The following is a 27,354-nucleotide window of genomic DNA, read 5'->3' as shown; positions in this document are numbered from 1 at the left end:
TCTGGGGTTGAGCTTAAAAAAAAGCCTGCTGCTTCAGTTTGATGAGTCAAAGTCGGGAGGCAGTGGGCTGCGCTATTTGAGGAGGAAGGAGAATTGTATTTGATGTGTTTTTTGCTGGTTATTTTTGTGATGAACGTGTTGGGGCTCAGTAAAAACTCTTTCTTTGAGAGTAAACTGTGTTTGGTCTTTAATGTGTCTAAGTTTTGGGAGGCTGCAGCACACACTACTGGTTACAGTCTTTACAGTGATCACAACATAAAGACTACATCATATGATCAAGCTCTTAGTATATTGCATATCTCAGAAAAAGTTAGTATCTCGAGCTGCCTTTTGAGGTCTGTCCATCATGCTTTATTCTGAAGACCCATCTGTTGTCTTTGGCTTTTTTAACTGCCATCTCCTCATTTTTAAATTTCAAGTCTCTTCACTTCATGTTAATAGTAATGACAGCACCAAGTCATAGCACAGCTTGAATCACCAGCTGTGAAAAGTAAAATTACTGAAAATGCATGAAACTATCTTGTACCTTTTCATTGTCTTTGCTATGTACCCTTCTTCGTACTTTTAGATGGCAACTCCATTTGATGAGTGAAGTTGCTTTTGAGAGTGCTGTACTTTATTTCAGGAATATTTTCCACCTCCGCCAAGCAGCTGTCAGTTTATCATTTTTATTTTTATTTAGTATTTAATTTGTCAACCCTGTGATATGGGGCTAGAACAAATTCAACATCCCTTTTTCATATATATAAGGCTTTTGATATAAGGCAGCTGACTGTAAAATGTTAAGCTCCAACACGCTACTTTTGCAAAGATTAACTGGCCAACTTGGTGAACCCATAAAATACATGGTTAGATTTTATTTGACTGGGTTTACAGGTGGAATTGAGCTTAATATGGACAAATGAACATAATCTGCTGAGAATTACAGGGCTTCCACATGATGTCCAGTAAACAGAGTGTCCACAGAAACCATACCTGGACATGTAGGATCATGAAAACTCCACACAATGGCTAGCTGTAACTGTCAAGCAGCAGTGCTATTCATTATGTCACAGTCTGCCAGCATACAAAAGTCTGTATGAAACAGTGTACATAATATAATGAAATTAAGTTTCATCTCTTGTTCTTTTCATTTCCTTCCACATCCCAAAGATTTTCAAGTTGGACAGACTCCAGGCTCTGAATTGGCCAAGTAAGCCCTGTGATTTACTGGTACCCTGCCTGGGGTTTTTATGCATTTTGATAATTGCTGCTTCAGGACCATGAAAAATGTATCAAAAGTATAGTAAGATGGTTCAGAAACTGACTGAATGAATGATCAATGCATAAATTTTCTGCTATATTATATGTAATCGTGTTTTTTTCACCAAGTGATTACATCTAGAAAGTGTACAGGAAAAGCTAACAGAATGTTAGGTTATGTATCTCGATGTGCAGAGTACAGATCAGAGGAGATGGTACTTAAGCTACATAATGCACTATTCTGGTATCATCTGGAGTATTATTTACAGTTGTGGTCTCCATATTACCACAATTTCATAGCAGTGCTAGAGAAAGTCTAGAAGAGAGTCACTAGACTGATTCCAGGACTGCAAGATATAAGGAAAAATCAAAGTAGTCAATCATTTTCAATTTAAGCAAACAAAGACTTAGAGGTAACATGCTAGACGTTTTTAAAATTATAAAAGGAATTAGTACAGTGGATTGAGGGTGTTACCTTAAAATGAATTCAATAGGAACTGGGGGACATAGTTGGAAAACATGTTACGGGTGAATCTCACAGAAAGTTATTCTTCACACAGACAACCACAGGCACATGGAATAAATTGCCAAGCAGTGTTGTAAGGAGTAGGACATTAGGGACCTTCGCACCTCGACTTGATGTCCTTTTGGAGAAATAAGGTGGATTAGATTGCAGGGCTTTGTTGAACTGAATGGCCTGATCTAGTCAAAGATTTTCTATTGTTCTAATGTTACAAAGATTTATGCTGGTAGTGGAAAGATAAAAAAAAATCAAGGCTGATTGAAAGTTTTAATAGCTATAGGCTATAAAAGGTAAAAACACATGCATACAAAAAAGTCAGTTCAAATAAAAACAACAGGGAATGGAGCACTAAACCTCTCTAATTCATATAAAGTATGGAGCTTTAAATTATATTTTACATACATTATATTTTAACTATTTATATTTTTTAATTCACATGTTGTTTTTTCATACCAATATTATGTGAATGTCACCCAAATTGTACTTTGTTTAGGCAGAAATGTGTGAATTTCTTTCTAGTTTACCACCTGTACTTACTGTATATTCAGGCTCTGAGTAGATTGTATCCACTTTTTAAAAGAATGTTTGTTTGGACTCTTGATAAATAAGACACATCAGACAAGGAAATAGCATTAATGATTAATATGATTTAAAAATAGCATTAACCTGAAAGCAGACTCAGTCTATGCTGTACAACAGAATGTGAACCTCTGTATCTCTACACTTGCTTCAGATTGACGGTTTTGCTGGTATATGACAACGCACACAGGCACCACTGCACACAGCTAAGGTTTACAACCATGTTACTTCCTGAGCAGAAGCACATCTGCAGTTTTTGGTAAAAGTAATTACTGAGGTATAAGATATATTGAGATAAATTTAAGTAATCTAAAGTATATAGACCTACGTATATTCACATTGCATTGGTTTCTATTTTTTCCTTAAATTTTGGTCAGTACTTTGCTGGCCTATTAAGCTATGTAATCAAACTTGCCAGTTATGTTGTACTTAACATGCTATTGTTTGCTATCATTTAGCTTTTTATCTCATCAGAGTGCTGTCCTGTTTCACCCTGTCCACTTGTGCCTTCCATATTGCCTATGATGGTGTGTAATGTACTCATGTCAGCCTATAAAAGGTTGAACTGTCACATTGTAAAGATGCTTTAGTTAACACTGTTCATTTCAATGCTAATTTTATGTTTTTAGATGTGTCTTTGTTTTTCTGGCATTTTAACTTCCTTACACATCATACTGACTTGAATTGTTTTAATCCCCATTTTGCAATTGCTTTTGTTCTGCCCTCTTCTTCTTTTTAGGTCATTCTGCAATCCAAACGTCCAATTAGAGACAAAAACTTAATAAAAATTCACCATGTTGAGGTCTCAATTGACGTCAAAAAATTAGTTGCACTGTTGAAGCGTGCTGCTCTTTTCGTATGTACACTCAGTTGTATTTAACTGAGAACATCAAGGCTACAAGGAGAATATCAGTTATCAGTAAAAATACTATATAAGATACATTTATATATACTGTACATCCATCCATCAGTTCTTATGTGTTTATTCAGTGTGTATTTATTGGTTACGACAATCAGCTAGTTATCCAAATGTATACATCTTACTCTAATTTGTAGTAACTTCTGACCTAATAATCAATACAGTGCTGGTGCCCACTGTTTTATAGCTGTCAGTTCTTAAAGAGAAATGCACTATACTATGCACAAGGACACTTTAATAAGGCAATCAAATCATTTAATCACAAACCAACAATGAGTTTTAGATGCAGGCTGCCCTCAATAGCTGCTGAAGTAAGCACCATGTTTGCCAAGAAAATCCATTCCTCTATTTCCTAAACTCTTATCTTCTAAGACAGGGTTGTAAGGAGCCAGCACTGATTCCAAATGTATCTGTCACACAGCAAAACCAATCACAGGCAGACATTAATTCATAGCATGACATCAGCTATGTACTTACCTACCCATGCAAACACAACTTAGAATCTCTTAAAAATATGTTATACATGTCATTGGGATTTGGGAGAAAGCCTGTGCACCCAGGAAAAGCTGAAGTGGACACAAAGAAGACTTCCAGACTTCAAAGAAAATGGCTTGGGAACTGAACTTTGGTCACTGAAGGGCCTGAGGCAACAGTGCTAATGACTGCATCACCATTTTCTCCTGCTAAAGAAGGTGACAATCAGTTTTCAATAACTATGACTATAGCTTGTAGCAGGAGCAGGATAGTTCATTATCTGGATGGGAAGCCACTGTGATGATGCAAGCACATTAGCTGGCAGGGAAAGGAAATACATTTGCACCTAGCCGGTATACTCTAATAGATGGACAGAGAAAAGCAGAGGGTCGAGAGTGGTTCCATCCCCAAACACTAGGTGGCAGTGGTCCTTGTATGGTAACACAATCGGGACACCCACAGGGGTGCTTGGGATTTGGAGTCTGGTAGTGCAGCTCTCTTGGGGTCCCTGGGGATTGATAGAGGGTGCTGTTGTGGGAGGACCTCCCTATTGCCTGGATGTGATTCAGCGAGGATACAGCCAGAAGAATTCTCAGGTCCAATTTAAAAGAAGTCTGCTGCCTCACTTCATTTGAGTCAGAGTTGGGAATCAGCGGGCAACACTCAGCGGCGGTAGTAAGGATGAAGAATTGTGCACTTTGTATTGTTTTATGGCTGATTACTGCAGAGAGAATTGTGAGAAGTGGCTTGAGAGAAAACAAATCCTTTCTTTTATCCTGATAACATGTGCTGTATTACTGTGTCTTGGGTTTGGGGCTCAGTGACGCCCCCTTGTGGTCACAGCATAAAATTTGAACTTTCATTCTTTTCATACCAATTCATTTAGCCTGTTAAGTTTTCTATTGGTGAAACTGAGTAATAAGATTATTTATTTGTGGACAGAGAACTAACTACTTCATGGGTACAGATTTTCAGATTTATTATGGGAAAGCAGTGCTGTGTAGAATATGTTGTGGTTTCTAGATAAACAGTATTGGATTGTACTGAAATCATCTTTTTCTTCTTTTTCATTTTGTGTGTTTGTAGCAGGCACATTAAATGAATCATAAAAACATTGATTGTGTGCATAAACATGTAAACAATATAAAACTACAAGAAACATTAAAAAAATTCTTATAGTTCTTTCTAAATAAATGGAGACCACTACCGGAACACATAACTTATTTATTGGTGCATTGTTTGGCTGCTTCACATGACTAACTGCAGAACTGAGATCAAATGGTTTTATCCATTCTGTCCCTTTGAAACAAGTGAACAGCCCAACATTTTAAATCCCACACAGGAAAAGCCACCGTATGTAAACATTGTGCACTGTGTGAAAATGATGTCATGTAAACAAGTAAAATGTGAAAGAATACTATTTTACTTGCAGTTTCTATTTAAAATAGAATTAGAATGCAGAGTTTAAGAAACATTTCATCAGCTTTTAATAAATATATAAAGAAAAAGAAGGATGATGGCTGCATAATAGTCTGATAATAATGCAAATCATGCAGCAAGGGGAGAATATCGCTGATACAGCAAATATGGTGTGCGTCTCTTCACATAAGTGCAAGGGCTTGTGCAATATGCTGTGCTGTCTTCATGTATTGTTCTCATTGGATAATTTCGAGGTTTTTTGCCTCCACTGTACTTGCAATTGCATTTTTAAGAATTTGCTAAAACATCTTTCTCAAAGTTTTACTATTGTTCACTTTTCACAAATTTCAAAAAAGTGTGCATCTATAGGTATGCAGGTTTACAGAAAGTAAAACAAATGTGTTTCTCCTCCAGTAACTAGCTAATCAACTGAAGCATGTTGAGAAGCATATAATAGGCCTAACAATATTGTAATTTATGTGCTGTTTCTCCAAGAGACAGATGGCAAATCAATGTTGCTTTCCACAGGATTGATTTTTTTTTCTTTTCATTTGCAAAAGTGTTTTTTTTTTTATTTTTATATTAATTTAATTTACAAAAATGCTTTTACCAGTATTAGGCCATTTGCATTTGTTTGTTTTATTAAACATTTAAATATATGAATTAAAAATACCTAATAACCCACCACTAGAGAGTTAGTTTAAAAAAACAGTTACTTAGAAGTTAATTATAAAAAATAAGTGCTCTCTATGTATAAAAGTGCAGCCTTATAACATAATTTGAGAAAAATGAAGATGGAGTATCCTCTGGTGTGCTCAAAACTTAAAAAACAAAAACAATGTGAAACTTGTGTTGTCTGTAATTCTCTAATGAAGTGGCAGGAAGGGGCAAAATAAAGCGAGAACATACTGTAACACAACGCTCAGCTGAATAAAGTAAACTGTAATAATCTACTGGCATGTGTAATGCAATTATGGGGTGGCTGTCAAACAATAGGAAGATGTAACCTAATTACTAAAGGACAGAGTTAACACAAAAGTATGTCTGCCTCTTACCTCCACACTTCTCTCTTCACTGCAGCTTGCCAATAAATGTTGGCTCTCAGCTCACTATTTTGAGCCCATTGAGCACAGGGATGATGCTTTTATAAATTAAATGTATTACTATCATTGTTATTCGGGAGAATGTGCTAGATTGATTCCTCGTCCTCATTCTGATTGCTGTTACCTTTACTGCAGCTTCTCTATAACTTCTTTACATTTGCAAGATTCATATCCAATATTCTTTACTGACTTTCTGCATAACTTCAGCAAATGATTTAACAGCAAACCAAGTGTATGATTTTACATTCTTATAAACTGCATTCACTGAAAGAGTAAAGTGGTTCTAATTGTATTCACCATTAACAAAATATACCGGACTGCATATCAACAACACCTGTAGTAATAAGAAGAATAACAAAAGAAACTGGAGCTTTCCTCTAAAAGAGCAGCATGCCATACATGATAAACCCGGTGCCACTGCACTTCGCATTTGCACTGCCACTGTACACAGAACTAAAGACACTGAGGACTTGACCCAAGATGTTGAGTAAACAATGCAGCAAGTCTGTGGTGGAGACTCAACCTTTAAACACATTGTTATCATACAAACTTTTTAACCACCAGGCCACACGATTGATTCTGCCTTACGCCCTGCAGCTAACAAAACATAACCTTGCATAATTAAAGTTTTAGTCCTGCTGGTTTGAAAGCCTCCCCTGGTTTTGCTTTCATAACATATTTATACAGTGTATTTTTTTTTTGTTTCCATTGTTCATTTCAGCCTTTCTTGCACTAAGATAGTGCACTCTGCACTTTGTATGCACACACACACACACACACATATATATATATATATATATATATATATACACACAGTATATTTACATTCTCTGTGTTTTTCTTATCTTCCAGGTGTGTGATTAACTGTTGTGTGCATGTCGATTATGTAACTTATAATTGGAGAGTCACCAAAACCGGAGTTAAATTGCTTGTATGCAGGCATACTTGGCCAATTAATCTGATTCTGATATGCATCCTTGTGCAGTTTTGGTATTCTGCATTTTCTGTAAACACCTGAGAATTTACCAAATATTAAAGTTGTGGTGATAGCGCAGCGGTTATTGCACATCTGTACTCCAACTTAGCTCATACAATGTCTGTATGGAATTTCGCATGCTCTTCCAGTTTCTTTGAGTGTTCTCTCCAGGTCCCGTGGTCTCATGGGTGTGACTGCACAAGTTCTACGAAGTCCTGGCTCATTGTTCAGAACCCATTCCAGCCCTGCACCCTGTGCTGCTGGGATGTGCTGTGGTGCCCTTGGCCCTTACTGGATTAAGTGTGTTCACAAATGATAAAAATGAATGAAATTACAATTAATGTATCAATATGCTGCCTATGCTACTTTCATCCAGACTCTAATAATTTCATGGTATACAAAATATAACATGACATGAAAAGAATTATTATATTGGTACTTTCTTTTCAGTAAATTTTGATATACTAGTACAATTCTGGTTAAAATGATAAAATGCAGAAATAGATTTTAGAATTTCTAAATATACAGGTTTATACATTTATAAAGGTTTAGAGGATCATTGTTTAGCAAAGTAACTCTATGTTTTAATAAAGCCTAAAAATATGTAAAGAATGAAATAACCAATTTGCCAAATGTAACAATTACAATGAAATTCTCTTTGGGTTTGTTCTTTCATTAATAATACAATCAGAATATTAAAAAATAATAAGCAATATAAATAGAGTATTGAACAAAGTATGTACAAATGTGCAATATCAAATTTAAACAAACTGCTATCTGACAGTCACAGTGTTAAATAATAGCACTCAAACAAAAAGTCATACATAAAATATATGCTACAGTACAAAATAAAACTACTTGTCATGTGTTTTAATAATTCAGTTGGAATGAAAATGTCCTCAATGCCCCTCCAGTGAAGTAGGATTGGACTCGGATTCAGAGACATTGTTCTGATTGCTTTGCTCTTGCTGTAGTTTATCTGGTGCTGTTTTGTGGTCCATTATTTAAATAAGTTTTAATTCCGGTGTTGTACATTAAGCATCTACAATAACCGGGTCTTGAACCTGTGGCCACATATAGAGAACATGTTTGGAGAAGAGTTTATGTCCTAACATTTGATAACAAATTGAACAGAAAAGATCTGAAAAGGAAAAGAATAATAAAAAGACACAAAGAAATTTTGTGGAGGAAGAAAGGATATGACTGTGATGAAAGAAACTCACTGGCTACATGCAGAGCTATAAACAACGTATGTCACGATACTTCAGATTAATCTCCTTCTTGGGTGGAATGCAATGAATACTTAGAAAAAGAAGTATTTGGATGTCACTTCATAGCTGTGTAAACTGACTGTAAAGAATAATACCAAACGGACGTTATCTGGGAATGTATTGGGATTCAAATAATTCAAGGTTATTTGTTACTCATGGAGGTACTATAAACTAAACTGAGGAGGGGTCCCTTCAGAGTTTAAATCTACATTTGTCACTTTATTTTGTGCCTAATATCAAGCCAAAAAAGGTTTAAAAATGCATTTCTCTACTAAAAACACTTCCTAAAGTTATTCGAATTAAATAAATGATGATTATTTGCCAACTGTTAAAACCTCCCATTCTCCAGAAGAATTATATACACACACTATATATATATATACAGTATATATATATTATTATTAGTTAATACAGGCTAAAATTGACTACATTATTACACAGATTATTAACCATTTCATAATGTAACAGTCTTTCATTTTTTCCTTGTTTTCTTTTCTCCCCAATTATTTCTTTTTTTTATCATTTGCTGGCTTCTAATTACAGATTTTACAAAACACCATAGTGAAATCACATCCATTAATTCTTTAATGCATATAAACTTTTAGGAACACCTCCTCATGAGTCACAGATTACAATGCACTGCACTTAGTGCTCTTATGTTTGAACACTACCTTTAAAAGTCAAATATTGGCTCATCATTTTCTTTACTTTTCTACAAATCTGCTTTGATTTAATATTTTCTCTATATTCTTAATATAACTTGAATTGAGGCAACTTGGAAAAAAGATTATTGTCTTTGATAGAGTTGAAAAGTAAATTATAACATTCATTACTATCCATTTTTAGTAAAAAAAAAAATTATTGAATAACAATAAAGGCAAATAATTTTTTGTCTTCAAATCACTGTTTATAAGAGAGGAGTCATATTTACTATAATTTACTTCATATGAATTACTATTGTTAAGATAATTTTCTCACACAATAATTCCTGGGTAAGGCATACACATTTGTTTGCAGTGTAAGAACAATTCATGCTATGGTGTAAGAACCACACTTATTTCCTCCAAAGACTGAATTCCTAAAGGGTGTACTGGTGGTGCAGTGATTAGTGCTTCTCTCTCACAGCTGTCCTAACCAGTGTCACTTACTAAACGAAGTCTGTATATTTTATGCATGTCCACTTGCAACTCCTCAGAATATACTCATTTCTACTCACAACCAAAAAAATTTAGGATAACATGGCAAGTCAGAACTGTCTCAGAATGAGTGAACGTACAGTCAGTATGTAACTGAGTGTGCTGTGCATCAGGCAGGAGTCCCTTCTGGGGTTCATTCCTGCTTATCACCCAGTGCTGCTGGGTCAGAAGCAGCTCGCAAAGACCCTGCAATGGAAAGAATGATTGAATTCTTGAAGAAACAATTCATCTGGAAGCCTAGAACGTCATAAAGTTACCATAAATTATTATTACATTATAATAATTTGTTTCAATTGTCCTCCAGTTTATTGAGGGTGGTCAATATTTTTTGCAGTAGGTACTTTGTCTATACATGTAATCTTTTAGAGTTAATGGGTAAAAGTAAAAATAACTAACATAAACTTCGCCCACTAATCAGTTTTTCATCACCATTTTTTTAAGAATCAAAGCTTCTTCCTTATACTGGATTCCCATTAATTAAGTGATGCACAAACATTCTTACCCATTGGGTTGAGGGTTTCCATATCATGTAATCCTGAAGCAGTCAAAGTTTTGTATTTCTAACTTCGCCTTTATTATTCAGCATGGAGTAAACTTTCACCTGATTTTATTCTCTCGCTGCGGCAGACGTTCTGTGTCTCCTAAATGTCATAATTAGTCTCTAAGCTCCTGCTAACGTACATTAATGCACAATTCAGCCTCGCACAGTCATAACATTTAGAAAGGAACTGTAGTTCTGAGCGTGTGTTTATAGACAAGAAAGGCAAATCGACAACAAATTAGAAGCACGTATTTACCTCTGTGCTTATTATAAGTGCATATCCAATATTGGAAATTTTGAATTTAGGCGGCAAAAAGTTAGAATTTGAAAGGCTTTGAAGTCAGATCGCAAGGGAAATCTTTCGCCGTCACCTCATCAAAAAACAGAAGCAATATTAAAGGAAAGACACTTTGAAGTTCTCTGTTGTTCGTACTTCCCTGCAAATTAGTGAGGGCTCATGGTTAACATTAATGGTAAGTTTAAACTTTATTTCCTGTCGCATAAGGTTTTTGAAAAGTTACTAGTAGACATTTAGATGCGATTTAATACTATTTTTGAAACAGAAACGATAACATTCACATTACATTATTTGATGTCAAATAAAAATCCATGTATATATATATATATATATATATATATATATATATATATATATATATATATATATATATATATATATATATATATATATATATATATATATATACACACACACACACACACACACACATATATAATCTCTCCATATAATCTTTTAAAGGTAATTGTTTTATATTGGTGGTGCAGTACTTCCCCGGAGCAGCGGGACTTTACGCACCCCTCTGCTAAGACTTCCCCATATCTCTCGTGTTTGATTTGCCATGCAAACGCCGGACACGAATCACTAACCGGGCAATCCCCAGTACTAGTACCTGCTCTTACCTTTAGCCTGGTGTCTGGATAGCTTACTTGAACCCTGGAAGGTGTACTGTTAGAGACCGCAGCCTGCCGGAGGTCCTCGAAGATCGAGATAATATCATCTAAAAGGCATTTCTTGTCCCGATTTGTCATGACACACAGATGAGCGAAAGTGTAATTAAACCCTCTGTAATTAACTTTCAAATCCAGCACCGATTTGTGGACCTGCAGCACTTCATCAGCCAGCTCCAAAATGTTTTCCCCGGATTTCGAGAGTAGAATCAGCCTGCCATATCTGCCGGGGGTATGCAGGTCCGAGTAGAGCTTGTTTTTGGACTGGTCGAGAGGGAACAGACTGTTCGCGAGGTTTCTTTCGATTTTAGCCAGGCTGTGGGTCGGAGCTACTAAAATCTCGAGGTCTGTTTCGGGCTTAAACCTGCTCAAGACGGTGGATCCGAAAATAATGGTGAGAACTGCGGGGACAGTGAGGAAAAACACGGGATGCCTGCTGACAAATAAGCCCAGCCAGTAAAAGGAAGATTTGAGCCCTCTGTGAATGACTTGCCGCAGCATCCTCCTCCAGATCCAGCTTGCAGATGCCCCTTTTCTTCCTATGAAGCACATGTGACATGTGGTTCCTTTGCCCCGCTCTCTGTCAATCCCTTTTACAATACACTACTGCTTTAAAACACTGCAGCAATTTGCAACAAGACAGCCAGATATTGATCACTCGTGGCTTTTTCTTTCCTCGTAAGACATCCCTCCCCCTTTTTTTAACCATTGATCTGTGATATAGTATTTGTATTGTTTCTGCTGCAATGACAAAAAAGAAAACGAGAAAAGAGAACCTTGCTTTGGTCTACGATGTGCATGTGTAGGTCTCCTTACTGTACTACCCGGTGTCGCTTGATATATGCACATAGCTGTAAGCACGTCCGGCGTTTTCAACTGCGAGACTGAAGAAAATGATGATAGAATATTTTTAGAATATTATTTCACATTGCCAGGTATCCGATGGACGTAGAGCTTGTTCTTTCATCAGGTGAAAAAAACAGTGAATCTGCTGCAAAGGTGAAGGACAAGAGAGAGTACAGCTAACGTAAAAACCCCTTTATCGTGCTTGATATGCTTTCCTCTACAGTTAATAAACGCCGATTTGAAAAGCTCTTAAAGATACAGCTGCTCTGCTTTTTCATATAATGTATACTTTTCTAAAGGCGATGGCAGTTAGTTTTTTCCAATACCAGCAGTGTCTATATTTTATAAATGACTATTTATTATTGCGATTTCCAATAATTAGGTCCAAGCTGTGAAAACTTTCACTTTTTAAGCCTATTTGATCATATGTTTCTGCATGTCCCCAAAATACTAGTAAATTAATCACCTGGGACATTTCATCAGAATGTAATACATGTTTGATGTGGTTTGACTAAACGCATTTATTTATTTATAAAGAAACTAACAGAATAAGGTAAACTAATAGCTATGATTGAATAAAGAAAGTAGTCTTTTACATCCATTATCCAACCTGCTTAAATCGGTTCAGAGCTGTTGGGGCACAGTCCATCAGTAACACTCACTCACACTGGACTCATTTACAGTAACTTCTAAAATGAACCTCACTCACTCTTCTTTGGGATGTGGGATGTTAACTATCCTAGTTGGAGGAAACCAAGCACAAGAGCACGAGGAGAATGTGTAAACCCTGCACTGATATTTACTCAGCTGGTATCCAAACCCAGGTGTCTGGTAATATAATTTATTTCATCCCTTTCAACATATATATTAAGTATATTAAGTATACATATATACTTAAAAATAGAGATGCCAGAGTGGTTCTTCAAAACAATGCCATAGGAACAAAAGACCCATCAACATAAAGGTTTAGGAAGAACATTTATTAATTTAGATTTTTAGCAGGCTCCACACAGTAAATGACCATTAATAGATGGTAACTGATTTGGTAAAGACCAGTGGCTTGTGCTTTTAAAAGGACTTGTGCTGCATACAATAACAAATACCAAGTACTGGTTTTCTTAATCTGTTAGTGTCTTGTTAGGTAGCCTACCATATATTAAATTTTTGCTTTTTTTTCTCCTTTCTACATATTAGGAGTTATTCCAAAGCACAAAGAACCAACTTCATATGCAAAGAACCATTCCCAGAAAGAAATAGTGCTTGGTCAACCAATGGTTCTATGAGGAACCACACAATCCAGTAAAGATCTATAAAATAAAATTAAACAAACCCTTATTTTTTAAAAAGTGTATAGTCAGATATACATGTTGCAAATGTACTTGAAAAACTGACCACAGTGTTGGACTGAAACCAAAAAACGGTCTGGGCATTTACAAAAGCCTGTGCCATTATTTCCAAATGATGCAAACACAGCAAATAATACAGTAATAACAACTATACATTTTCCCAATTTCCACACCAACTCACACAAATAATAAAATGTTATTACATGTCAGCTATAAAAGAAACAGCCAACTGTAAGTAAACATCAGCCTTTATACATTTCAAGCAAAATGTAAAACTATTGTTTTACCTTAGTTCTATTTCGTTTAGTCCTAGCTCACTTAAAATAAAATAAAAAAAACATTTTTAGCCCTATTGTATACTTGTGTATTTAAAATAATACGCAGTGGATTCAGAAACATAATCACCCCCTTTCACTTTTTTCACATTTTGTTATGTTGCAGGCTTTCGATAAAATCACTTAACTTCATTTTTTTCCACATCAAGCAACATGCAATACCCCCAAATAACAAAAAGAAAACAAGATTTTAGATTCAGAAAATGCATGATAAAAACTGAAATATCACATTGACACAAGTATCCAGACCCAGTGCTATGACACTTGAAATTTGGCTTAGATACATCCCATTTTATTGATCGTCACTGAGCAGTTTCTACACCTTGTTCGGAGTCCACCTATGGTCAGTTCCATTGATTAGACCTGATCAGGAAAGGCACTCACCTGTCTATAGAAAATCCCAAAGGTGACAATGTGATAGATAGATAGATAGATAGATAGATAGATAGATAGATAGATAGATAGATAGATAGATAGATAGATAGATAGATTGATACTTTATTCATCCCAAGGGGGAATTCACATAATCCAGCAGCAGCATACTGATACAAAAAAAAAAAAATATATATATTAAATTAAAGAGTAATAAAAATGCAGGTAAAAAAAGACAATAACTTTGAATAATGTTAGTGTTTACCCCCCGCATAGTGTGGGGGAGGAACAATCTCCTCAGTCTGTCAGTGGAGCAGGACAGTGACAGCAGTCTGTCGCTGAAGCTGCTCCTCTGCCTGAAGATGACACTGTTCAGTGGATGCAGCGGATTCTCCATGATCAACAGGAATTTGTTTAGCACGCGTCGCTCTGCCACAGATGTTAAATTGTCCAGCTTCATTCCTACAATAGAGCCTTCCTTACAAGTTTGTCCAGGTGTGAGGCGTCCTTCTTCTTTATGCTGCCTCTCCAGCACACCACCATGTAGAAGAGGGTACTCACCATAACCATCTGGTAGAACATCTGTAGCATCTTACTGCAGATGTTGAAGGACGACAGCCTTCTAAGGAAGTATAGTTGGTTATGACCTTTCTTACACAGAACATCAGTATTGGCAGTCCAGTCCAATTTATCATCCAGCTGCACTTCCAGGTATTTATGAAGCTGCACCCTCTGCACACAGTCACCTCTGATGATCACAGGGTCCATGAGGGGCCTGGGCCTCCTAAAATCCACCATCAGCTCCTTGGTCTTGCTGGTGTTCATGTGTAAGTGGTTTGAGTCGCAGCATTTAACAAAGTCTTTGATTAGCTTCCTATACTCCTTCTCCTGCCCACTCCTGATGCAGCCCACAATAGCAGTGTCATCAGCGAACTTTTGCACGTGACAGGACTCCGAATCGTATTGGAAGTCTGATGTATCTAGGCTGAACAGGACTGGAGAAAGTACAGTCCCCTGCGGTGCTCCTGTGTTACTGACCACAATGTCAGACCTGCAGTTCCCGAGACGCACATACAGAGGTCTGTCTGTAAGATAGTCCACGATCCATGCCACCAGGTGTGAATCTACTCCCATCTCTGTCAGCTTGTCTCTAAGGAGCAGAGGTTGGATGGTGTTGAAGGCGCTAGAGAAGTCCAGAAACATAATTCTTACAGCACCACTGCCTCTGTCCAAGTGGGAGGGGGATCGGTGTAGCATACAGATGATGGCATGCTGCGCTCCAACGTTCTCCTTGTATGCGAACTGCAGAGGGTCGAGGGCGTGGCGGACCTGTGGCCTCAGGTGGTGAAGCAGAAGCCGCTCCATGGTCTTCATCACATGTGACGTCAGAGCCACAGGCCCGAAGTCATTCAGCACACTAGGATGTGATACCTTTGGAACTGGAGTGATACAAGATGTTTTCCAAAGTCTCAGGACTCTCCCCTGTTCCAGGCTCAGGTTGAAGATATGCTGTAGAGAACTCCCCAGTTCCAGCACACAGGCCTTCAGCAGTCGTGCCGATACTCCATCTGGACCCGCTGCTTTGCTGACACAAAGTCTCCTCAGCTCTCTGCTTACCTGGGTGGTGCTGTTTGCGTCTTTAATGTTTGCATACAGTAGGTCAATAGTCCTATTTCCCCGGGTGTTACAGTCCACATACTGGGAGAAGGCAGGTAATGTTTTACAAGTATAACATTATTAATGTAATACTAATCCAGCGGTAAAGCATGGTGGTGGCAGCATCATGCTGTGGGGATGTTTTTCAGTGGCAGGACCTTGGAGACACAACAATGATGAGAGAAAACCTGCTCCAGAGCACTGTGGACCTCAGACTGGGCCAATGGTTCACCTTCCAACAGAACAATGACCCTAAGCACAAAACAGACAACATGGGTATAGTTTAGGATCAAGTCTGTGAATCTTTTTAAATTGTCCAAACTTGAACCAAATCAAACAACTCTGGAGAGACTTGAAAACAGCTGTCCACCAACAGACTCCATCCAACCTGATAGAACTTGAGAAGATTTGGCATATATTCCAGGTGTGCCGAGACTGTCACAACATACCTAAGAAAACTCCAGGCTGTAATCTCTGCTAAAGGTAATTCAACTAAGTGCTGAGTAATGGATCCAAATTCTTCTGTCAATGTGACATTTCAATTTTTTTATTTTTAAAAATGTGCAAAAACTTCTAAAATGTTGTTTTTGCTTTGTCATTCTGGAATATTGAGTATTGTCAGATGAGAGGAAAAAATTCATTTGAATAATTTTAGCACAAAGCAGCAACACAGGAAAACCAAGTGAGAGTGAACTGCTGAAAACTGAACTCAGTTCTCTAGAGCTGTGAGGTTCCTTGATGCCCCTCTTGTAGTAACACTGTGTAATAATGCCGTTATTGTCTTATTGATAATCATTACAAGTCTGAGAGCACCTAAAACCATTCTTTAGCCACTATTACCTGAAAATACTCATGATGCCCCTATGAAATAGTAATTCCTAATTGGAATTTTAACAATTTTAATGCTGAAAAGCTTCACTCACAAAAGCCACTTGTCTGACAGGAAGCATCAATAAAACTTGTAGGCAGGCAGACAGCATGCACAACATTTGTTAGTAAATTATATTTTGGCAGAACTTACTATAGATGGCATAAACAGCAATTCATTTACACGAAAGTCTATCCAGGCCCAATACACATTCTTTGAAATTCAAGAGGAGTATCACGTGCCATCAATAACTTTTAGCGTGTTTCTAAAGAAATTACCTCAAACTTATCCTATAGCAGTTCCAAATTTGTTATCTTTAAACTACAAGTTTCCATTGTAATAGTTTGACATCTGAGAAGTAGTTTGTGTAATTTATGAAGAGTACATATAATTATCACAGAGTTGAGGTACTAAGGTTGCAGGGACACATGGAGCCACTAGACCAGGGGTGTTGAACTCCAGTCCTGGAGGGCCACAGCAGGTGCAGGTTTTCATTCTAACCATCACCTTAATTAGTGATCAGTTTTTGCTGCTAATTAACTTCTTTTGCCTTTGTTTTAATTGATGTAACTCAGACCCCTTAGTTGTTTCTTTGTCCTTAATTAGCAACCAAACAATAATGAGACACAAAACAAGCAACCACATGACTAGCTAACCTGTGCCCATCACACAATTGCTGAAAATAAAGAAAGGTGAAGGTCTCAGTAAAGCAGAAAATCAACAGTTTTGGAAAAGTCTGCTGTGGCAGAATGAGAGCAGCAACAAGCCATGGAATTAAATGACGAGTTCATTTAACAGCAAGAATCAGCATCTCATTAAGAAACTGTTTGGAGTGAAACTGGTTGGAGTCTGAATCCCCAGTTTAATTGACAATCTGTTGGCTCGTTTCACGTCTAATTTCTGTTTGGCTGTCATTTAATGAAGAAAAGAATCAATTTAGTGGACTGAATCCTTAAAAATAGGGGTAAAGAACAGAAGTTAATTAGCAGTGAAAACTGGTCACTTATTATGACAAAGGTTAGAATGAAAAACTGCAGCCACTGCGGCCCTCCAGGCCTGGAGTTTGACACCCCTGCACTAGACAGTGTTTCTGGAGGACGAGTCCAGGGATATCCTAGGTTAGTCTTGATCAAGTGCATTGCCAATATGGGGTCTAGGTAGGTCATGACCCATCTGCTAGTCTTCCTCATGAACTTGTGTTGTAGCTTAACTTTCTAATATTTTTTTAACAAATGATAAATAACCTATGTTGCATACATGCATTTTAATATACATCTCCTTGTATATATATATATATATATATATATGAACTTAGACAGCAAAATCACTAGTGTGACTTTATCATTGGACAAGGTAATTTATGCTTTAGAATGCTTATATATGGATGGTCATTTTATGGCATACAATGTTTAGAATACACGATTGACTTTAAATGTTACTGGTCGTGGCCACTCAAAGCATCTAATGTTAACAGGAGACAATCAAGTAGTAACTTTATTAATTTTTATTTTTTTTATTTTATTGACTTTACTGTAATCATTCCATACAAATAGATCAATCTTTAGAAAAAATAGGATTGAAAACAAATCAACCCCCACCCCTGAGAAAGAGAGCATGACCAATGGAGTAAAACTTAAAGCTTTTAAAAATAAATAAATTGATGAATTTAATAAGCGGATAAAGATAAATGGAGAAGAAAAATAAATAAAGAAACAGTGAGAGAATCTGCTTCCTCAGTGCTTTAAAAGCTTATTCTAAAATGTTATTGATCAGATCCTGCTAGGCTTTGAAAAAAGTTCTGCACAGATCCTCTAAGTGAGAATTTGATTTTTTCCAATTTCAAATAGTATAAAACATCAGTTATCCACTGACTTAAAAGAGGAGAGTTTTGATTCTTCCAGTTTAGCAAAATAAGCCTGTGTGCCAATAGTGTAGTGAAGGCAATCACAGGTTGTTTGCCCTTCTCCATTTTAAGCCCATCTGGGTGTACACCAAACACAGCTGTTAATGGATTAGGAGGGATTGTGACACTAGTAACTTTATTAATTTACTAGTTGTATGAATAGGTCCTGATGAAAGGAACTGTAAACAAGGCCTGTTAAGCATTAACATTGTCTTGACAAACATCCTTTTAGGTTTTATTAATGAAAGGAAGCCTAATGGGAAAAAAAACACATGACATCTTAGCTAGAGAATGCCAGATGTAAATGGGAGAAACTGAAGTCAGCTAGAACAGTGTCTCAGTTTTTCTGGTGTTGCAACTCCTTTTTCCTCATGTCTTTGCGACCCACCAATGGTAATCATCAGAGTGACGTGAGTGTTAGAGCGACCCACTTGCAACCCACTTCACAACTCAATACCATTATAAAGAATAGCAACTTGTGACCAGCCTGAGGCAGCCCACAGCTCAAATGTGGGTTGCCACCCAGTGGCTGAGAAACACTGAGATAGAAGAAGGTTGTATGACATAGTAAGACCAAAACTTTGGCTGTCAGACTAAATGTCATGCTTGCAGTAAGCTAAACATGGCACATTCTCAAAAAACACTGCACCCCCCACACCCCCATGAAGCATGGTAGTGGTACCATCATGCTGTTGGGGATGTTTCCCTGCAGGAGGTCCTAGAAGACTTGCAAGGGTAAAATGTATGCAGCAAATCTTGTTGGAAAACCTGATGCAGTCTGCAAGAAAGTTTTGTTTGGGAGAAGATTTGGTTTCCATCAAGACAACAGCCCCAAGCATAAAGAAAACGCTACACAGGAAAGGTTTAAATACAACAATGTTAATGTCCTGGAGTGGCCAAGTCCAGATTGCAGTCTAAATAAGAATTTATGGCTGGACTTGAAAAAGGCTGTTCACTCAGGATTCCCATGCATCCTGACAGAACTTGAATAGTTTTGCTAAGAAGAATGTGGAAAAACTGCACCGATGAGATGTGTAAAGCTGATAAGAGTCCTGATGAAAGAAACTTAAAGCTATCATGGCTGCCAAAGATGCAACTAGTAAATGCCGACTTGAAGGGGGTGAATGCTAACAGCAATCAGTTATTTTTTTTTATATTTGTAATTAATTTAGACTATTTTGCAGGGGTCTGTTTTCACTTTGACATTAAAGAGCCTATTTTTATTGATTACTGCCAAAAAAGCCAAATTAAACCCATTGCGGTTTTATGTTGTATAATAAAGAAATGTGAAAACATCCAAGGAGGTGAGTACTTAATTTTGTTGATGTCTGTCATTAAAATGGACAGATTCTTCTTAGAATAATGTAAAAAAAATCTTATATTAATCCTAAAATATCTGAAACACCATCAGTTGAGCTACTTGCACATTTTATGTCCATTTTACATGAATCAATAACTTGCTTTAATATCTCCCCAGATTCAAAATTCACAATCCATAACTGCAACTAGTGTTTTTAATTGACTGTTATCTGCAGCTTAACTGAAATGAGCTTACTGATAATTAGGCAAATTATGCTAGTTTCTATCCATCCATTATACAACCCACTATATCCTAACTACAGGGTCTGCTGGAGCCCATCCCAGGGCACAAAGTAGGAAACACACTCCGGGCAGGGCGCCATTCCACTGCAGGGCACACACACACTAAGGACAATTTAGGATCGCCAATCCACCTTACCTGCATGTCTTTGGACTGTGGGAGGAAACCAGAGCACCCGGTGCAAACCCACGGGGAGAACATGAAAACTACACAGGGAGGACCCGGGAAGCGAACCTGGGTCTCCTAACTGCAAGGCAGCAGTGCTACCACTGCACCACCGTGCCACCCATGCTAGTTTCTATCAAAATATAAAACATATTCTGTTAAAGATATTTAATTACATAGTGATCCAGTGCTTCACTGAGACCAAGGTACAGTATGAATCCCAGTCACTGTCTGCATGCAGTTTGCAAGTTCTTCTCATCTTTGCATTTCTCCAGATATTCCTGTTCATTCCCAATTCCAAAATTCATGAATTTTTGGTAATCAATATTTCTAAAAAAGCTCACAATGGATATATACATGATTTATTGACATCACACCAGGGCTGGTTCCTGCCTTCTGCCTAGTGTTGCTGAGACAGGCTCTAGCACCCTGCATACTGTATGGAGCTACTTTTATGACCTCATAAAAGTAAAGTATTAGTGAATGTTGTTTTTAAAAAAAGAGGTCACAAATGATGCCCTGGCTTGAGTAGCATTTTACTTTGTACTGTGCACCCATTTAATATTAGGGGTTTTGAAAAAAAAATATTAAATGGACATTCAAATTTTTAACAAGCATCTTAACAGCAAGTGTAAAGAATTTAAACTTTCATTGAGACAAAAACTAAATAAACAGTAAAAATACAATTTCTTCCTGAAACATAAGGTAAGTTTAAAACAACTTCAGGCATAACAGAGACAGACTTCCCATCCTTCTGAGTAACAGTATGTCTGCACGAAGCAGGTTTAGGTTTGCTCTGTTTGAGTATATGTGCTGAGGGGTTACCACATTGGTGCGGTGGGTAATGCTTACATAACACCATCTTAACATAAACCGAAGTATGTCTCTGATTTGGCTGTTTTCACAAGGACAGCAGAGGAACATTTAACTTATAACAAAAGAAAATTATGTAACATGCAGTGGGCTGGGAAATCAGTGATTTCATTCTGAAATTGTTAAGTACTTAACTCTTATTAGGTAAAACTAAAGGTGGTGTTTCTTTATCCATACCCAGTATATCTTATTCAGAGTGTTTTAACAAGGTATTACAGAGTTTAGTGTGTGTGTGTGTGTGTGTGTGTGTATGCACCTAATATTTTTTAAAAGAACAACAGTACGTTCTTATATGAAATAAAATAAAGACAATCTAAAGGTCGTATATATGGATATGGAGCTTGAATTTCATGTGTGATGGACAGTCTGACTTATCTTACTGTGTGTATATATTAAATTTACTGACTAAAAGTAATTAGCAAATTAAACACTTCTTAAAGATGGTACTAAAGAACTCAAGCAATATTATACCTTTGCTATACGAATCAGTGAATGCTGAATAATTTGGATTAACTTTAATTTAAATCAAGTCTTTAAAGTTGCTTTTAAAGCACTATGTGAAATGAAGTTTGTCAGAAAATCTCTTTGTCAGGGTTGTGACATTTGCTGGGATCAGATTACTTTTTGCATCAGGACATGGAGGAGACATGAGTTGGTCAATAACACAGGATAAGAGTAAAATATTTAATGGACATGCCAAAATAACTCAGACATTAAGTGCAACAAAACAATGATGCTACACGTTTACAACTTTTCCCCTCCTTTTTTAAATTTGTCCCAACATTAACGCTACCTTTTAGAATGCATTATTATTATTAAATCAGATTTATCAAATCAAGATCAGTATTATTTCAGAATTCAAATTGTTTCATTGTTTCCAAGGTGACTTGCAAAGCTCGTCAAACTTGGTTATTCTTTTGCCTGTGTACTGATCAAGAATTTTTCATTTTCCATTTGCCTGCCTCACACCCAGTGAAGCCTGGATGGGAGCCTGCACCCAACAATCGTGAACTGGATACATTCATTATAAAATAGGTGGATGCACAAATGTAACCATGTTCATTACAATTATGCGTTCATTTATGTGGACCATGTATGGTGCTGTATTAAAAGCCAATAAGTCTAGCCATCATTTCAACACCCTTATTCAAATATGTAACAGGAGAAACTAAAAACAAAAGTAGCTGTCAGCTGATTGGTAACATTATTGCACTTTCACAGGAAACACACTTTTTTTTAAAATTTCTGAACCAATTAGAATGAGTTAATAATAAATGCATTTTTTACCTTGCTGAATTTTACTGTTGCCATGTCATCAAAGGCAGTGTCTGTCCCAGAGTGCTAAGTGGATATCCTCAAGTCTCCGTAAGCAGAAACACTTTTGAACATGTAACCGTGATCTTTACTTTCTGTTTTCTCTGCCTTGCCAGCATTTTTGTGCTCCCTCACATGCTACCCCGTAACTCTTTACGTACCAGCAGTGGTATGCGTACCAGAGGTTGAGAACCACTGGTGTGCAGTAATTACAGATTAAGTCCCTTTCACAACACATACATAGAACATGATACACATAGCAATTCATGAAATGCCTAATATTAAATTAAAAATCTTTATTTATAAGCAGCTTTCTAAATAAATGTAACTATACTATTAGTCACTACACAAAGTAGGAAATAACCATAGATAGGATGGCAATTTGGTGCAAAGTACTAGTTATAGTAACACATACAGCACTAAAATATTTACTTTAGGCATGAAAGAATGAATTACAATAATTCAAAATGAATGAAAGTAGATAATGAACAGCAGGAAGGATTTAATATAAAAAACTAAATTAGAACCTTATGGTTTTTGTAGACAACGGATTATTTAAGTGGCCAATACACACAATTTTCTAGCAACTGTCATATGCAGATTTTTCTTCAAATATGTAAGGTACAAAGATATAATCAAACATAAAATTCATCTAATTAAAACTCTCTTCAAAATAGGCTACATTAAATAAATTAAAATCATATCAGAATTAATTGTTATTTTAGTCATCAAAGGTTACACCATTATGTAAACTATATAGTAACTTATGCAACTATGAGAAACATTAGAATGGTCTCTGGTTGTTCTGAATTCAGTCAATAATGTTAAATTTATAACCCAGTATCTGTTTTCTGTTTCTGAAATAAAGAATTTCTACACTGTCAGATACTAACAAAATAACAAACAAATAAAATTATACTGACAAGAACACACAGAAGTTTAATAAAAATGAACAAAAGGCAAATACTGACTAGACAGGGAAGACACTATGCAAAAACTCGACCTCACTGGGAATAATATGTTAAAGCAAGGTTCTTCCATCTATGTTTATGGTCTTTATCAATTGAATGTTCATTAGACTTGTCTGTCTTGTACAGGATAACTGGCACACTGTCTCACACATATTGAATGTATTAAGTATTGAAATACTGCTATCCAACTTTTTCTGCTTTTGAAAATCATTGAACATATTTTGAATAGCATGATTATGATTTATATCTTGGCTAAACTTACAAAAAAAATCCTAATGCCTTTCTTGGACATTTAAATGGCTGCCAAAGTATTACAGTGAGCATCAATATACAATATACTTTAGAAAAATGAACACGCACTCTGCTGCCTGAACTAATTTTTTTGCTCAATTGATTCACATTCATAGTCTAAAATATTTAATGCATGGCAAGTATCCCTAATAGTGCGGTCTCTTTGGTCTTCATTCTAATCACTGGGTTTTTAGTTTAATTCATTATAATTTACCATATAAAGAAAAAATAAAAAATGACTCAGCATTTCCCATTTCTACAAGACAAATGACAAAAGCAATCATAATCAAACCCCCAACAAGATGGACAGATGACAACAAGTTATAGTCTATCACTTAGCACAAGAAGCTTTTTAAGGTAACTGTTTCCTCATTAGTTATTCTCTAGTTCAATTATATAGGGCTTTAGACACATGTCAAATTCCATAAACAGTGGGAAATGTATAACCTGCAAGTACATATAGCATTTATAATATAACTAGCAGAATACCCGCGCTTCACAGCGGAGAAGTAAAAAGAAAAGGAAACATTTTAATAATAACGTAACATGATTGACAATGTAATTGTTTTGTCATTGTCATGAGTGTTGCTGGCATATATATATACAGTATATATATATATATATATATATATATATATATACATATACATACATGTGTACATACAGTATATACACACACACATATACTATGGGGTGCCAAACAGGCAAATACATTGATTTTGTGAATATATAAAGTCGGCGTCAGAATATATAAAGTCAAAACTTGAATATATAATGTTACTGTCGGAATATATAAAGTCAAAACTTGAATGTATAAAGTCATCGCTGGAATATATAAAGTGAAAACTTGAATATATAAAGTCAGCGTCAGAATATATAAAGTCAGCGCTGTAATATAGAAAGTCAAAACCTGAATATATAAAGTCATTCCTGAATATATAAAGTCAAAACTTGAAAGTTCATGCCATCCATATTTATGGGTTTTATTGCAAAAAATCTCTCAGAGTGTAGAATCAAAAAGAGCAAAGTGAACAGTGAAGAGACAAATTTCTAGAACAATTTAAGGGCAGAGTGAAGTACTGTGCATTAATGTGGTCATTAGCCTGAGATTTAAGGAAAAATAATATAACAAGACCTTGATCAAAGACATAAAGCCAAATATACAATGAAATAGCCTAAAAACAAATATTTTGCTCATAAGGAGCAAAGGCAAAGCCAAAAATCTTTATTCAGCAGAGAATATGTTGTAGGATATGAAACTTGTTGATTCTTAATTATCTCCTATGCTACCTATTTCACTTTTTGGTAAAACTCTTTGCAAAATCTGAGATTATATATTAGTTATGTTCGCAGATGGAGAGAGTATCTTTATTTTTCTTGAAGTATCTTTTGACATGAATGGAATGGCTTGAACTGCTAGCATAGTTTAAGCAATAACTGAAGGCTTTTAAACATTTCAATTACAGTAGGTCTCAAATAAAATATTTTTGGATTTTTGGTAGATGTGACGTTTTCTAATATTTGATTATACCTTGTTAGGCCTCTAAGGGAAGCACAAGTAGTGATTTTATTTAACAGTTTGGGTAAGAGTGTTGGCCTCAAAAGAAATTATCTATAATTTCAAACGAAATGCAAATCTAAATGAATAATTATCCAAACTAGTTTATATGAATTTCTTATAAACAGAAAGAAATCACGGAACCAATTGTAGAACAAACTTTTATCCTTTGGATTTTCTTTACCATTTATGTCTTTAATCTTACAACAGATTTTAAACTACAACAGATTTATTTAAAAATATATTAAAATAGAAAATAATAATATAAAAAATTGGAAGCATTGAGACTTTTATAGAATATTCTTCATTTTCTTATAACTATAAAATAAGAAATGTTGAAAAGTATTGATGTGCATATCATTCAACAAGAATTTATGCTCTTAAAAGTGAAATAAAAAAGGCAAAAAATTACATTCTAAAATAATAAATATGATAAATGTTGACAGTAATTAATATGGATTTGTATCCAGTGTGTGTTCTTACAGTGTACTATTAATAACGATTCTGAAAACACAGGGAAAATAATATTTTTATACTTTTGGTGTTTCTCATCAAAGGTTACTTCCACAATCAAGCATAATCCACAGTCTATTATATAAATGATAATGAATATTTTAATAGTTCATAAAGATAGAAAGACGGGATGTTCATCATTAAATGTGAGAAATCACTACCATCTACACACTGCAATTGTTTATTTCAAATATTAAACGTTAACACGCTTTACATTTTCACACAGTTAAATTGCTGAATTCACAATTGAAAATAACCATAAAACAGCAGGATAACTAAAACCATCTAGGCTATCAAAGAAAGGATAAAAGCCTTCCCATTATGCTGTTGAACATCAAATTTAATTACTTACTTCACTGATCAGGAGTAGCAAAATAAGTCACCTGTTCAATTCAGGCAGAATCTGCCCTTTTACAGTAACAACTTTCTCTTTTTTAATTTCTGTGCAGAAATTTAATTTATTTACCAATTTCAGCATAATATAATAAAAATGTCTAAAGTAAGTGAGTATAAGGAAACTATTGAAAAATCAGGAGAAAATGCAGGACTGCAATAAAATTGAAAACAAACAACAATCATTTTTCAGGACCCATTCCTGTTGAAGGCACAATGAAAATTAGAGCAGAGATATTAATAAATATTTGCATTTTATACCCCCTGTGTTAGTATCCAAACTGTTAAATAATATATACATAATGCAATATTAGTAACTGATTTAATTTGTGTTATCAACAATGTTAGTAATTTAGATATGGTTGATGAACAGGGAGGTTTCCTTTATATAGTATATACATATTAGTATTTTGAGTCTGAACAGAGCAAACTGAACATGCAACTCCTTTGTAACTCATAAAGATTGTCAAGCAAGCAAACAAAACCCATGATTTGGTCAAATTAAAACACCTTTATCATATCTTCATTTCAAAAAATTTCCTTAGACCAATTTTATTAAACTGATAGACTGAAAAAGAATTAAGGGATGTTAAAGAAAGTAAGATGGGTGCTGCCAAGTGAAGCATCATAAGTCTTTCAATGGATCATCAAGTTCAAGGGAATTCTCAAAATTCATAGTAAACAACAAACCTTCAGTCAAGACCAGCCTTTATAATCTCTCTTTATTTTACAACAAAGGTGAAACATGTTGCAAGCTGCACAGCCTTTCTTTATATTGTGGCTTCCTGACATCACTCATCACATAGCACATGGCGCATACATCACATGCCTAGTAACATACGGCATCATTGAAATCAGTATGTCTAAAATGACAGCATTCAAGAAAAACAAATGCACAAACTGGCAGTATCAATTACATTTTAAAAAATGACTGCAATGGTAATGGTGCCAAAAATGACAAAAATATTGAAAAATAAATAAAGCAAAAATAAAACACTATTTACGTAGTTTTGACATAGCCCTGTACTAAGGGGATGATGAAACAACAATGAAACTGTCAAAGCAATATGGGAGTAAGAACATCTTTACTTAAACTAAAAAACAATCTTCCAGTCCATACCTTTGACAATGTACCAGA

General features: G+C 35.7%; 1 protein-coding gene and 1 long non-coding RNA gene across 3 annotated transcripts in view; one reads left to right on the top strand and one right to left on the bottom strand.

Moving 5' to 3' along the window:
* Nucleotides 1-12,083, bottom strand: part of ptchd4 (patched domain containing 4) — an 88,683-nt gene extending 76,600 nt beyond the window's left edge. The window contains exon 1 of one of the 2 annotated variants that reach the window (XM_039748977.1): nt 11,165-12,083. In XM_039748977.1, coding sequence (XP_039604911.1) covers nt 11,165-11,764 — 600 coding nt within the window. In that variant the 5' untranslated portion in view covers nt 11,765-12,083. The remainder of the gene's footprint in view (nt 1-11,164) is intronic. The other variant, XM_039748978.1, reaches the window with a different exon arrangement.
* Nucleotides 10,670-27,354, top strand: part of LOC120526085 — a 38,875-nt gene continuing 22,190 nt past the window's right edge. The window contains exon 1 of the long non-coding RNA XR_005633076.1: nt 10,670-10,716. This is a non-coding gene — a long non-coding RNA (uncharacterized LOC120526085). The remainder of the gene's footprint in view (nt 10,717-27,354) is intronic.

This window comes from Polypterus senegalus, chromosome 3, assembly GCF_016835505.1.
Source record: "Polypterus senegalus isolate Bchr_013 chromosome 3, ASM1683550v1, whole genome shotgun sequence".
Lineage (NCBI taxonomy): Eukaryota > Metazoa > Chordata > Cladistia > Polypteriformes > Polypteridae > Polypterus > Polypterus senegalus.
This window is presented reverse-complemented; position numbering and strand designations above follow the sequence as displayed.